The 13,922-nt window shown below is 45.9% G+C and overlaps 1 gene segment (V, D, J or C); it reads right to left on the bottom strand.

Moving 5' to 3' along the window:
• Positions 1–5,472: 5,472 nt before the first annotated feature.
• On the bottom strand, positions 5,473–13,836 carry LOC145348454 (Ig kappa chain V region Mem5-like). The segment is given in 4 exon segments: positions 5,473–5,801; positions 12,133–12,171; positions 13,289–13,591; positions 13,778–13,836. Coding segments are annotated over 4 exon segments (720 nt in total).
• Between the last annotated feature and the right edge of the window lie 86 nt (positions 13,837–13,922).

Below are 13,922 nucleotides of genomic sequence, written 5' to 3'. Positions count from 1 at the left end.
TGCTACGTATCTGCCCAATCAACCAGCCTATCAATATCCTGCTGTATTGCCAGACACTGCTCCTCACTGCCCGCCAATCCAGCCATCTTGGTGTCATCAGCAAATTTGCTGATCACACCACCTACTCCCTCTTCCAAATCATTTATATACACTACAAAGAGAAGAGGTCCCAGTACTGAGCCCTGCGGCACACCACTAGTGACAGACCTCCAGCTAGAAAAAGACCCCTCCACTACTACTCTCTGACTCCTCTTTGCAAGCCAGTTCTCTACCCATCTAGATACCTGACCACATATCCCATGAGCTTTAATCTTCTGTACCAACCTACTATGAGGGACTTTGTCAAACGCCTTACTGAAATCCATATAGACAACATCAACGGCTCGTCGTTCGTCAACCGTTTTTGTCACCTTCTCAAAGAATTCTACCAGATTTGTAAGGCAAGACTTCCCCTTGACAAAGCCATGCTGCGTATCCTTAATCAGATCGCAACGCTCCAAGTACGCATGCATCCTATCCCTAAGAATCCTCTCCATCAACTTACCTACCACTGACGTTAAGCTCACCGGCCTATAGTTACCCAGGCTATCCCTCCTACCCTTTTTAAACAACGGTACCACGTTCGCTATCCTCCAGTCCTCTGGGACCTCACCTGTGTCCAAAGAAGAGACAAAGATTCGCATCAGAGGCCCAGCAATCTCATCCCTCGCCTCTCTAAGCAGCCTAGGATAAATGCAATCAGGCCCCGGAGATTTATCGGTTTTAATGCTCTCTAAAAGCCCTAACACTTCTTCCCTCGTAATCGATAGATCTTTCAATTGGTCTACCGCTCCCTCAATGACCGTACTAGACATCAAACCCCTCTCCTTCGTGAATACTGACGCAAAGTATTCATTCAGGATCTCCCCCATTCCCTCTGCCTCTAAGCACAATTCCCCACGCCTGCCCCTGAGAGGACCAATTTTACCCCTAGCCACCCTTTTGTTCTTAAGATAGGAGTAAAACGCCTTTGGATTCTCCTTAACCCTACCTGCCAAAGCCATCTCATGCCCCCTCTTTGCTCTCCTAACTCCCAGTTTGAGATCCCTCCTACTCTCTCTGTATTCCTCCAATGCTCTCTCCGTTCCCAGCTGCTTGGACATGACATACGCCTCTCGTTTCTTCCTAACCAGGTCTTCTATATCTCTAGTAATCCACGGTTCCCTAATCCTACCTTTCCCATCCTTTCTCCTAACCGGCACATGCCTTTCCTGCACCCATTGCAGTTTTCCCTTGAAAGACTCCCACATGCCTAACGTGGTCTTGCCTTCCAACAGCCTATCCCAGCCTGTATCCCTAAGCTCCTGCCTAATCCGGCTGTATCTAGCCTTCCCCCAATTTAGCACCCTCCCCTTAGGGCAGCTCTCATCTTTTTCCATTCGTATCCTAAAGTAGACGGAGTTGTGGTCACTATTAGCCACGTGTTCGCCTACCGCAACCTCAACCACCTGACCCGGCTCATTGCCCAGAACTAAATCCAGTATAGCTCCCTCTCTAGTCAGGCTATCTACATACTGTTCAAAGGATCCTTCCAATACACATCTTATGAATTCCTCCCCATCTGAACCCCCAGCTCTAGGCACCTTCCAATCCACCCCAGGGAGATTAAAATCCCCCACTACAACAACCGTATTCTTCCTACACTTATCCAAAATGTCCCTACATATACCCTCTTCCACTGCCCGTGGGCTATCAGGCGGCCTATAGTACACTCCTAGCATAGTAATGGCCCCCTTCCTATTCCTCAACTCCACCCACAGACACTCAATTTCCAACCCCTCCATGTTATCTTCCCTCTGCACTGCTGTGATCTGCTCCCTAACGAAGAGCGCCGCTCCCCCTCCTCTTTTCAACCCTCCCCTATCGCGCCTAAAACACTTATACCCTTGAAAATTTAGCTGCCAGTCCTGCCCCTCCTTTAACCACGTCTTGGTCACTGCCACCACATCTAGATTCCTCGCGAACATCAAGGCCCTAAGTTCATCCGACTTTCCCGTCACACTCCTCGCATTAAAACAGTTGCACCTAAGACCCTCAGTCCCTCTTGGATCCTTCTTCTCCTGGGGGATTTTCCTATCAACTAGACTTACCCTGACCTCCAACTCACTCCCAGTGCCTGAGCTGTCTCTCTCCTCCCCACCCCCCCTCCATACTAGTTCAAACCCTGCCTAAACACTCCAGCCAACCTCCCAGCTAAAATATGTGTCCCCTTCCCATTTAAGTGTTCCCTATCCCTCTTATACAAGTGACCTTCCTTTGCAAAGACTTCCCAATGGTCAACAAAACTAAAACCCTCTGTCCTGCACCAATCCCTCATGCAGACACGGTGAGAATGTGCAAACTTCACAGTGACCCAAACCAGGAATTGAACCCAGATCCCAGAGCTGTGAGGCAGCAGTGCTAACCACTGTGCCGCCTGGTTCTAAACCATGACCATGCTGTGGGAATAAAAACCTTCAGATCAATTCTCAGAGTCTTAACGTTGCTGCCAATCTTGTACCATTTGTGGTTCTCTGGAAATAAAAACACAAGGTGCATTCTGGTCGAAGGGGGAATGGATTCAGCAATCTGAAAGTTTAAGCTGTTGTTGCAAAGAGTTCACTCTGGGCCTGATTTTACCAATCGGAGCCGAAGGGCCAGATCCGGGCGTAATACGGATCCGAGCCTGGAATCGTCTGTGCAGCGAGCCCATACGCTTCTTACCGGTTCAATCCGATCCGGGCTGTGGGCGGGGCTTAGCACTGCCGGAACGATCGGAGCTCTGAACTGCACATGTGCAGTTAGAAAAAAACCTGAAACAGAGCGCCCGGGAGTGAAAGAGAAAAACAGCAGAGAGAGCAGGGGGGTGGGGGAGGATGTGGGGGAGGATGGACTTGGGAGAATCTTGCAAACTGAAAATAATGTAGCATCTTCTTTGTGCTGCCTAATTATCTATGGGAAAGGTAATGAAACTACAGTGTCCTAGTGAGCAATTAGTGACCTGTATGTCCCTGGAGCCATGAACCAGGTGCTCAAATGTTCAGTCATGTGGTGAACTTGGAAGAATTGTCCCCGTGGTGGAACTTGGTTGGAAATAAGATTCAAGGAGATTATTCAATCTGGGAAATCAACCATAGTGAAAAGAAGTTTGTATTGGCAACTCTGCTCTCACATTCCATGGCAGATGTGTCCCTACTTATGAATGTGATTTGCATGGACAATGTTGGGTGCAGCTAATCTGCCTCTGGAGCAGCCTTGGATCCTTTCTTTCTCCTTTTCATCTGAACATTGTACAGAATTCGAGGAATTCCCTTTGGAAGATAATGTCAAAATTATAATGGCAGGAACTAAAAACCCGACAGTCAAAAATTTGGGAAAATATATCAAAATATGGATGGGGGGATATATATTTTGAAATATTTTCCCAAAGACTGTCAGATTGGAAGATTGAAACGTAACCAACAGAGGAAGTGAAAGAAGCAACGGAATATTTGTTACTGAGACGGGAACAATTATCTGAACAACATTAAACTTTCAGACTCAAAACAAATGAAAACACTAGCAGTGGAGGGGGTGGGAGGAATCTTGGAGACTGACACCGACAGGAACAATCTAAACGGCTGAAACTCCCATTTCCTCAGTCCCTGCCTGTCACTGCTCAGGAACCCCCCGAGGGGAACCCTCTCGGTCTGTCACTCTCTCTCTCTCTCTCTCTCTCTCTGCTTCTGTCTTTCTCTCCTCTCTCTCACTCTCCATCCTGGATTGAAGCTTTAACGATTTGCAGCAAGTTAATTCATTTTCACCTTTCTAAGTATTTCAAAAATTGACTGAGTGACATTTTGAGTCCCCAGTTTAAATTTTTACCTCTCGCTCACTACACCTGACACCAGGAAACGGTCAATACCGTTTTACTGTACCAGTTCGAGCAGCTGGATGTTTGTTACTGAGACGGGAGAAAATGGTGAACCGTGTTCACTACCTCCAATCTCCCAGCACAGAAGGCACAGTGGGATACAGTCAGGAGGGAGTTATCCTGGGAATCCTCAACAACATTCCAGACTCCATGTAGTCTCTCGGTACCGTGTCAAACACGGACAAGGAAACCTCCTCTGGTTACCACATACCGTCCCCCCCTCAGCTGATGAATCAGTTCTCCTCCATGTTGGACACCACTTGGAGGAAGCACTGAGGGTGGTAAGGACACAGAATGTACTCTGGGTGGGGAATTCAACGTCCATCACCAAGAGTTACTCTTTGAAACTATGGGAGTAGTGGGACCGTGTGAGATGGAAAGGTCAAGGGGGAGGTGGTGAATATGGGATGGAGAATTGTGATTGTGATGGTTTAATCCCAGCAACTTTCAGTTTCTTTTCTGATTTCAATCTTGTCACTCAAGAGATTCCAGATCAAACTGATCATTTTCAAATGATTGATCATTGGATTTGAATCCAATCTTCTGCTGATGTGTCATTGATTATGATGTGGAGATGCCAGCGTTGGACTGGGGTAAACACAGTAAGAAGTCTGACACCATCCGGTTAAAGTCTAACAGGTTCATTTGGTAGCACAAGCCACTCGCTTTCGGAGCGCTGACCCTTCATCAGGGGAGTGGGAATTCTGTTCACAAACAGGGCATTTAAAGACAAAATTGTAAATTGAATTTGTGTCTTTAAATGCCCTGTTTGTGAACAGAATTCCCACTCACCTGATGAAGGGTGAGCGCTCCGAAAGCGAGTGGCTTGTGCTACCAAATAAACCTGTTGGACTTTAACCTGGTGTTGTGAGACTTCTCAGTGTGTCATTGATTGACAGGCCAAGCAACCAATCAGGACAATCACTTGGTGAAATGCAGCCAATCAGCTGATGGGGAGGTGGGACATTTCCAAAGCACTCACCAGACATATACTGAATATTCTTAATGTTTATTACCTTTTACACATTGACATTGACAGAAAAAAGACTTGAATAAACAGCCCAGCCAGAGGAAGCTGGAGAAATTCACAGGGAGAATGGAGGTTTATTAAAACACTTGTGGAGATTTTCTCAATAACATGAGAATCCTGTCCCTTTAAACAGTGACTAAAGCTTCAATTGTAACTGCAGGGTGAGCAGGAAGGAGGTCTGGTTTACTGAAGCAGATACTTCAGAGGGTCACATTATTTCTGTACAGCTGACAGTCTTCAGCATCTTCGAGAGGTTTTACTTGTTATCACAAATCCACACTGTCCCCATCAAACACTCCCACGACAGAAACAGCACAGGGTTAGATACAGAGTAAAGCTCCCTCTACAATATCCCAACAATGTTCTTTAACCCCTGACCCTCAGAAGTGTCTCAGACTCAGTCCCAAGAAGGAAGAGAGTTGTAATTCAATGCTGACAGTGACCTTTGTCCTCCCAGCTCACCCCTGTTCTATTCCAAGTTGTGTCTCCTCTGTGGACTGTCTCTAACACTCTAGGCACATTCTGAACTCCTGACAGTCTTGCTGAGGGGAGAGGAGAGGCTCACGTGGGTGAGGGCACAGGAGAAGCGAGCGTTGGACTCCCAGTCGGAGCCAGAGAGGGTCAGCAGGCTGCTGACGCTGTAGGTGTTGTCCGAAGCTCGCAGGTAGTTGCTGGTCTGAACCCCGTTGGAAATGGCTGCACCATCCTTCTTCCACTTCACCTCCACCTCATCGGGATAGAAGTGATCGGCAAGGCACACCAGGGTGGCAGTGCCCTTGGTCTTGACCTCCTCTGGGGAGGGGGGCAGCAGGGTCAGCGTGGGTTGTGAATTCTCACGGGCTGGAAGAGAAGAGAAGAAATTTTAATCACTGCCATTTTCAGGCTTTCAACATCCCGAATATTAACTGGGATCAAATCAGTGTCAATGTTTCAACGTTGCAGAATTCTGAAAATCCATTCCGGGGGAACTTTTTTAACCCGTACGGAACAATCCCAACAAGAGAAGGGGCAGTTTTAGCAGTTTTAGAGAATGAAACTGGGCATGTGGAAGGTGTATCAGTGAGAGAGCATTTGGGTAATAATGATCATAATAGATTTAGAGTAGCTACGGAAAAGGGGAAAGATCGATCAAGAGTAAACATTTTAAATTGGGAAAAGGCCAATTTCAGCAAACTGGAATTTTCCAAAATGAACCGGAAACAGCAACTTGAAGGTAAATCAGTGTCAGAGCAGTGGGAGGATATTCAAGCTGGAGATAGAGTTCAGGACAGATTTGTTCATCAAGCAATAGCGTGGGACATTGCAAAGAGAATAACTAAGGATTAAATAGGGTGAATTTGAGAGCAAAAAGATAACTTGTGTGTGGAGAGAGAAGACATATAGGTGGTTCTTAATGAATAATTTACATCAAATATCACAAGTGGGAGGGACAAAGTTGACATTGTAGTTCAGGAGGGGAGGGATTGTGAAATAATTAATGGGATAATGATAGTGAGCAAGGAGATATTAATGTGTTTATCATCTTTTAAAATGGAGAAATTCCCAGGGCCGGGTGAAATGTATCCCAGGATGCGAAGTGAAGCAAGGGAAGAAATAACAGAGATTCTGGCCATTATTTTCCAATCTTCTCTGGCTACAGGTGTGGTGTGGGTGGACTGGAGGATGGATAATGCTTTTTACAACTAAAAGCTGATGGAATCCAAGGGGAAGTGGCACATTCGATTTCAAATTAGTTCAGTGTCTGAGTGTAAAGGTTTGTTTCGAAGCTGGTTAAATCATTTTACAGTGTTACTGAAACATTTGTAAAGAAGGTTACTAGAAATTCAGTACTGAAATGGTTAATAGTGAGAGTATTTAAAGACACAGTGTCCCTTTAAGAGAGTGTTAACCAATCAGGAAGCTGGAACTATTGCTCAGTCTGTCTGGGGGAAACAGGTTGAGCATCAACAAACCTCAGATCACACACAGATCAGGAGAACTTTATCCCAGAACATTGGAGTAGACTTGGGATCAACACACTTCACACAGGATTCCCATTGGCTGGTGTAGAACTTCTAGATTTCATTTCAAATCTTACAGCCCAGCACTGGGCTGAGGTCAAGGGTGAGGCTAGAATTAGTCTCAGTGTCCAGGGATCAGACAGGGTCACTGCTCCTAATGACCCCATGAACTCTGGAGGGTGCGAGTGTGTGGAGAATGGGTGAGAGTCAGGATCAGGAATCTCCAACCTCAAAGACAGAATTACATTTCTATAGCACCGGTCAGCACCTCAGAATGTCCCAATGTGTTTTACAGCTCATTGTGCACAGCAAGATCCCGGAAGCCGAGTGAGAAAGAACAGATAAGCAGATTTGTAGTGATGTTGATTGAGGGATGAATATTGACCAGTTCACTGGGGTGAATTCCCCTGCTCTTCTTCCAATAGCACCATGGGATCTTTTACACCCCCTGAGAGGGCAGATATCAGATTGTCTCATCTGAAAGATGGGAGGCCTGTAGTTTAGAGGGGGGATATGACAGGTGCTGGCCCTTTCCCCGTAAGGATTTTGGAAGTGGATGGGGAAAGTGGGAGGTGAACTAGAGAAACATCTTTGTTGCTGCTGAAACTCTTGCTATCTGTTCAGTCACAACTAATAAACACACAGACACATCAGACAAACATCAGTCTGTTTCTGTGGATTCTCTGCTGCTTTCAGTTCAATGAAGAGTGCAGGAGGACATGGCAGGAGCAACAACAGACATACTGAAAAATGAGGTGTTAACCTGGTGAAGCTACAACACAGAGACTGTGTACCAAACAGCAGAAGCAGCAAGTGATAGACAGAGTTAAACCATCCCACAACCAATGGATCAGATCTAAGCTCTGCAGTCCTGTCACATCCAGCCGTGAATGGTGGTGGACAATTAAACAACTCACTGGAGGAGGAGACACCACAAATATCCCCATCCTCAATGATGGAGGAACCCAGCGCATCAGTACAAAAGATAAGGCTGAAGCATTTGCAGCAATCTTCAGCCAGAAGTTCCGAGTGGATGGTCCATCTCGACCTCCTCCGGAGATCCTGAAGACTTGTGCTCCAGAACTTCCCGTGTCCCTAGCCAAGCTGTTCCAGTACATCTACAACACTGGCATCAACCCAACATTGTGATAAATTACCCGGTTATGAACTGTGCACAAAAACAGGACAAATCCATCCGCACAATAACCACCCCATCAGTCTACTCTCGATCATCAGCAATGTGATCTGAACATATCCAGAGTGATACCAAGCAGCACTTACTCAGCAATAATCTGCTCACTGACACTCAGTTTGTGTTCCTCCAGGGTCACAAGAACATAAGAAATAGGAGCAGGAGTAGGCCATTTAGCCCCTCGAGCCTGCCCCGCCATTCAGTAAGATCATGGCTGATCTGTCGTGTCTCAGTTCCACATTCCCGCCCTCTCCCCATAACCCTTAATCCCCTTGCCTATCAAAAACCTATCAACTCGCGTCTTAAAAATATTTAGCGAGGCAACCTCCACCACTTCAACGGGCAGAGAATTCCAGAGATTCACCACCCTTTGAGTGAAGAAGGCGGCTTAGAGGTGATCTTATTGAAATATATAAGATGATTAGAGGTTTAGATAGGGTGGACAGTGATAGCCTTTTCCCTCGGATGGAGAAAGCTAGCACGAGGGGGCATGGCTTTAAATTAAGAGGGGGTAGTTATAGGATGGATGTCAGGGGTAGGTTCTTTACCCAGAGGGTGGTGAGGGATTGGAATGCCCTGCCTGCTGCAGTTGTAAATGCGCCTAGTTTGGGGGCGTTTAAGAGATCCGTGGATAGGTTTATGGATGGAAAGGGATTGGTTTAGGTTAGAGGGTCATTGTTTTTTTTTAACTGGTCGGTGCAACATCGTAGGCCGAAGGGCCTGTTCTGCGCTGTAATGTTCTATGTTCTATGTTCAACTCTGTTCTAAACCGCCCCCCCCTTTATCTTGAGGCTGTGCCCTCTAGTCCTACTGTCCTTTCTGAGCGGGAAGAGCCTCTCCACCTCTATCCTATCCATCCCATTCATCATCTTATATGTCTCAATGAGATCTCCCCTCATTCTTCGAAACTCTAACGAGTACAAGCCTAGTTTATTCAGCCTCTCCTCATAGCTCAACCCCCTCAACTCCGGTATCAGCCTAGTAAACCTCCTCTGCACTCCCTCTAAGGCCAAAATATCCTTGCGTAAGTGCGGTGACCAAAACTGCACACAGTACTCCAGCTGCGGCCTCACCAATGCCCTACACAGCTGCAGCAAGACCTCCCTCCTTTTATATTCAATCCCCCTCGCTATGAAGGCCAGCATCCCATTCGCCTTCCTGACCACCTGCTGCACCTGCAAGCTGGGTTTTTGCGACTCATGCACAAGGACCCCGAGGTCCCTCTGCAACGTCGCATGCTGCAGTTTTTTGCCATGTAAGTAATAGTCCGTCCTACCATTATACCTACCAAAGTGGACAACTTCACATTTGCCAACATTAAATTCCATTTGCCATTTCCTGGCCCATTCGCCCAGCCTAGCTAGATCCTTCTGCACACTCTCCATACCCTCTGCACAATTTGCCGTTCCACCAATCTTGGTGTCATCAGCAAATTTCGACACCATACACTCGGTTCTCTCCTCCAGATCATCTATATAAATGGTAAATAGCTAAGGCCCCAGCACCGACCCCTGGGGCACTCCACTAGTCACCAACCGCCAATCCGAATAGCACCCATTGACCCCCACTCTCTGCCTCCTATTTGACAGCCAATCCCCTATCCACGCTAACACCCTACCCCCAACTCCATGCCCCCTAACCTTCTGCAACAACCTCTTGTGAGGCACCTTATCAAATGCCTTTTGAAAATCCAGAAACACCACATCTACTGGTTCTCCTCTATCCAACGCACAAGACACATCCTCATAGAATTCCAATAAATTTGTCAGACACGACTTCCCCTTAACGAAACCATGCTGCGTCTGCTCGATCAAACAATTCTCCTCAAGATGCCTTGCTATTTTCTCCTTGATCACGGATTCTAACATTTTACCGACAACAGACGTTAAACTAACCGGCCTATAATTCCCTGTCTTTTGCCTGCCACCCTTCTTAAACAACGGCATAACATTAGCCGTTTTCCAATCTTCCGGCACTTCCCCGGAATCCAGCGACGTTTGGAAAATAATCACCAAGGCTCAGTTCACTGAGGTCACTCAGTTCCTGACCTCATTACAGCCTTGTTTCAAACATAGAGAAAAGAGCTGATCTCCAGAGGTGAGGTGAGAGTGACTGCCCTTAACATCAAGGCAGCATTTGAGCAAATGTGGCATCAAGGAGCCCTCGCAAAACTGGAGCCAATGGGAATCAGGAGAAAACTCTTCACTGGTTGGAGTTATACCCGGCACAAAGGAAGATGGTTGCTGTTTGGGATTTAACTCTACAATCTATATTAATGAGCTGGATGAAGGGAATGAGAGTAATGTCACTAAACTTGCTGATGATAAAATGAAAAGTAGAAATGCAAGTTGTGAGGAGGATAGAGAGTCTGAAAAGGAATAGAGATAGGTTCAGTGAGTGGGAAAACATTGACAGATGGAGAATAATGTGGGAAAATGTGAGCTTGTCCAATTTGGCAGGAGGATAGAGCAGAATACTAGTAAACTGGAGAAATTCTATCCAGTGATCTGGGTGTCTTTGCATCCAGGAACAGAAAAGAATTAGGAAGACAAATGGAACGTTGCTCTTCATTCCAATGAGGATGAGTATAAAAGGAGGGATGTTTTGCTAAAGCAGATTGGGAAAATCACACTTAGAATATTGTGGACACTTAGGATCTCCTTACTTAAGGAAAGATATAGGAGAATTGGAAAGAGTTCAGAGATGGTTCACTCGGCTGATTCCACCGAGTAAGGGATTGTCTTATGAGGAAAGCTTGAGCAAGTTGGGCCGATACTCATTGGAGTAGAACTTATTCCACCACCTCAGCACCATCTTCACCAGGGCAATTAGGGATGGGTGATAAATGCTGGTCTGCATAGAATCACAGAAAATAGGAACAGGAATAGGCCATTGGGAGAAATGGATTGGCCATGCTAAATTACCCCGAGTGTGTTCTTTAGGTGGGTTAGCAATGGTAAATGCGCGGGGTTACAGGGAACCTGGGTAAGAAGCTCTTTTGGAGAATCGGGTGAAAAGATTTCCCTCACGTCTCTCAAAATCTGCTGCCTCTGTGATTAAGGGGAAGAGTTTCCTCATATCTACCCTATCTCTGTCCCTCGTAATTCTGTCAATGGACTGAATATCCTCCTCCTGCACTGTAGGGATTCAATGGCTAATAAAAAACTACATGGACTGTGTAAGGTGTCCACGGGTGAAGGGATCCATTTGAAATGAACCCTGTTGTGACCAATCGAGGGCGGGATTCCAGCTGATTACTCCTCACCCAGGGGCAAAACAAAATTGGGATCCGGTTCAAGAAGTTAACAAATGAGGGACCCAGTCTGAGGACTGGTCACAACATGTACACAGCAAGATCCCACACACAGCAATGAGAACAATCAGCATTTTCAGTGATGTTGGATCCGGGATAAATATTGGATTGAACTCATCCCAAAGAGAAAGTAACAGAGAGTCTCCCCAAAAGCCTGGAACACTGAAGCCACTGGATTGCGAGCCCTGCTGTGGCTGTTTGTCATCAGAACTTCAGCAAGAGATAAGCAGGGAGTGGAGAGAGCAGAGTGAAAGCTGGGGCAGGTGGCACCTCGGCGTCTGACTGTGCTGCTGCTGTGATCAGTTATATCAGAGAGTGAGACAGAGAGTTCAACTTCACATCAAACTCTGCCTGTGTGTGTCACACTGAGACTGACAGGAGTCTAGAGAGTGATTTCACTCCATGCTGCAGGAATGTGAACACAGTCTGCAAACGTCCAGATCTCCTCCACACGGTGGGTAAAAGCTGCTTACTTATATCTTGCTGCTTAAAGGGGGGAATGGAAGGAAAGAAATACAGCTGGACTCCCTGTTCTACACAGTGTTCTTCAATCAACCATTTCATTGACTGCAGCTTCCTCACTAACACCTTCAACTATTCAGTATTTGTGTTTGAGAAAGTTGCAGCATTGAAAGGGTTAATAACGGAGGATTGGGCTTTACTTACTCAGTCTGAGTTTGGTTCCTTTAGCGAACGTAAAGCACACTGGCAGCTTCCAGTGGAGGAGCTGTACAAAAACCTCTGTCTCTGACTCACTTACCCATCTTTCTCTCTCACTCTTTCTCTCTCACTCTTTCTCTCTCTCTGTTTCTCTCAATATCTCTGTGTTTTGTTGGGAGAGTTGAGAATTCTAATTTGAGATGATAAATCTTTCAGCTGCTCTTCATATGTGGACATGGAGAGTAAGAGAGAAACTCGAGGCCTCCAGCGAGTGGTGGACACCACAGGGACTGGAGTGTGTAGTGGACAGTGCAAATAATTTGTTCAGTTTCCTTTCTTGTGTTCACGAAATATTATATAAAACTGTGGGATGTGTCAGTACAGGAGGTGGGACTGTGTGTCCATTATTATATATGATATAAAACTGTGGGATGTGTCAGTACAGGAGGTGGGACTGTGTGTCCATTATTATATATTATATAAAACTGTGGGATGTGTCAGTATAGGAGGTGGGACTGTGTGTCCATTATTATATGTTATATAAAACTGTGGGATGTGTCAGTACAGGAGGTGGGACTGTGTGTCCATTATTATATATTATATAAAACTGTGGGATGTGTCAGTATAGGAGGTGGGACTGTGTGTCCATTATTATATATTATATAAAACTGTGGGATGTGTCAGTACAGGAGGTGGGACTGTGTGTCCATTATTATATATTATATAAAACTGTGGGATGTGTCAGTATAGGAGGTGGGACTGTGTGTCCATTATTATATATTATATAAAACTGTGGGATGTGTCAGTACAGGAGGTGGGACTGTGTGTCCATTATTATATATTATATAAAACTGTGGGATGTGTCAGTATAGGAGGTGGGACTGTGTGTCCATTATTATATATTATATAAAACTGTGGGGTGCGTCAGTACAGGAGGTGGTGCTGTGTGTGCATTATTATATATTATATAAAACTGTGGGATGTGTCAGTACAGGAGGTGGGACTGTGTGTCCATTATTATATATTATATAAAACTGTGGGATGTGTCAGTACAGGAGGTGGGACTGTGTGTCCATTATTATATATTATATAAAACTGTGGGATGTGTCAGTACAGGAGGTGGTGCTGTGTGTATTGGGGTTTTTGTAAGGCTCTGTATCACTGTGTCTAGCATAGCTGCTATATTGCTGACAGTAATAATCAGCGACATCCTCATTCTGAACATTGCTGATTGTCAGGGTGAATCTTGTCCCAGATCCACTGCCGGTGAATCGGTCGGATACTCCTGTGAATCGAGTTGATGCACTGTAGATCAGCAGAGTCGGTTTCTGTCCTTCTCGCTGTTGATACCAACTCACGTAACTGCTAACAGATTGACTGGCTGTACAGGTGATGGTGGCGGTCTGGCCCAGGCTCACTGACAGCACCGGGGGAGTCTGGGTCATGATGATTTCTCCATTGATACCTGAGGGGTAATAGAGAAACAGAGTGAAGTCAGAACTGTCACAGAAAGAGGCTGTAAAATGAGATATTGTTGGAGACACTGACTGTTCCTCTCCTTTCAGCATTTTCCCTTCAATCACAAGTCAGGAGAATTGGATTGAAATGGAGAGCAGGGAAATATTCAAGGTGGAAGGAGAGAGATTTGTACCTGCGATGCAGAATGCCAGAGGCCAGAGCAGCTGGATGGCTGAAATCATGGTGTGTGCTCGTGTCCCTGTGCCTGGTTACTGATAAACTCTCCCTTCTCTGGGCTCTGCTTTATAAAGCTGCAGCCTGTGAGAGTCTCACTGCCT

This window comes from Carcharhinus amblyrhynchos, chromosome 9, assembly GCF_965287045.1.
Source record: "Carcharhinus amblyrhynchos chromosome 9, sCarAmb.v2.hapA, whole genome shotgun sequence".
In the NCBI taxonomy this organism is placed as follows: domain Eukaryota; kingdom Metazoa; phylum Chordata; class Chondrichthyes; order Carcharhiniformes; family Carcharhinidae; genus Carcharhinus; species Carcharhinus amblyrhynchos.
Note: the sequence above shows the minus strand (reverse complement) of the source record. Positions and strands in the feature narration are given on the sequence as shown.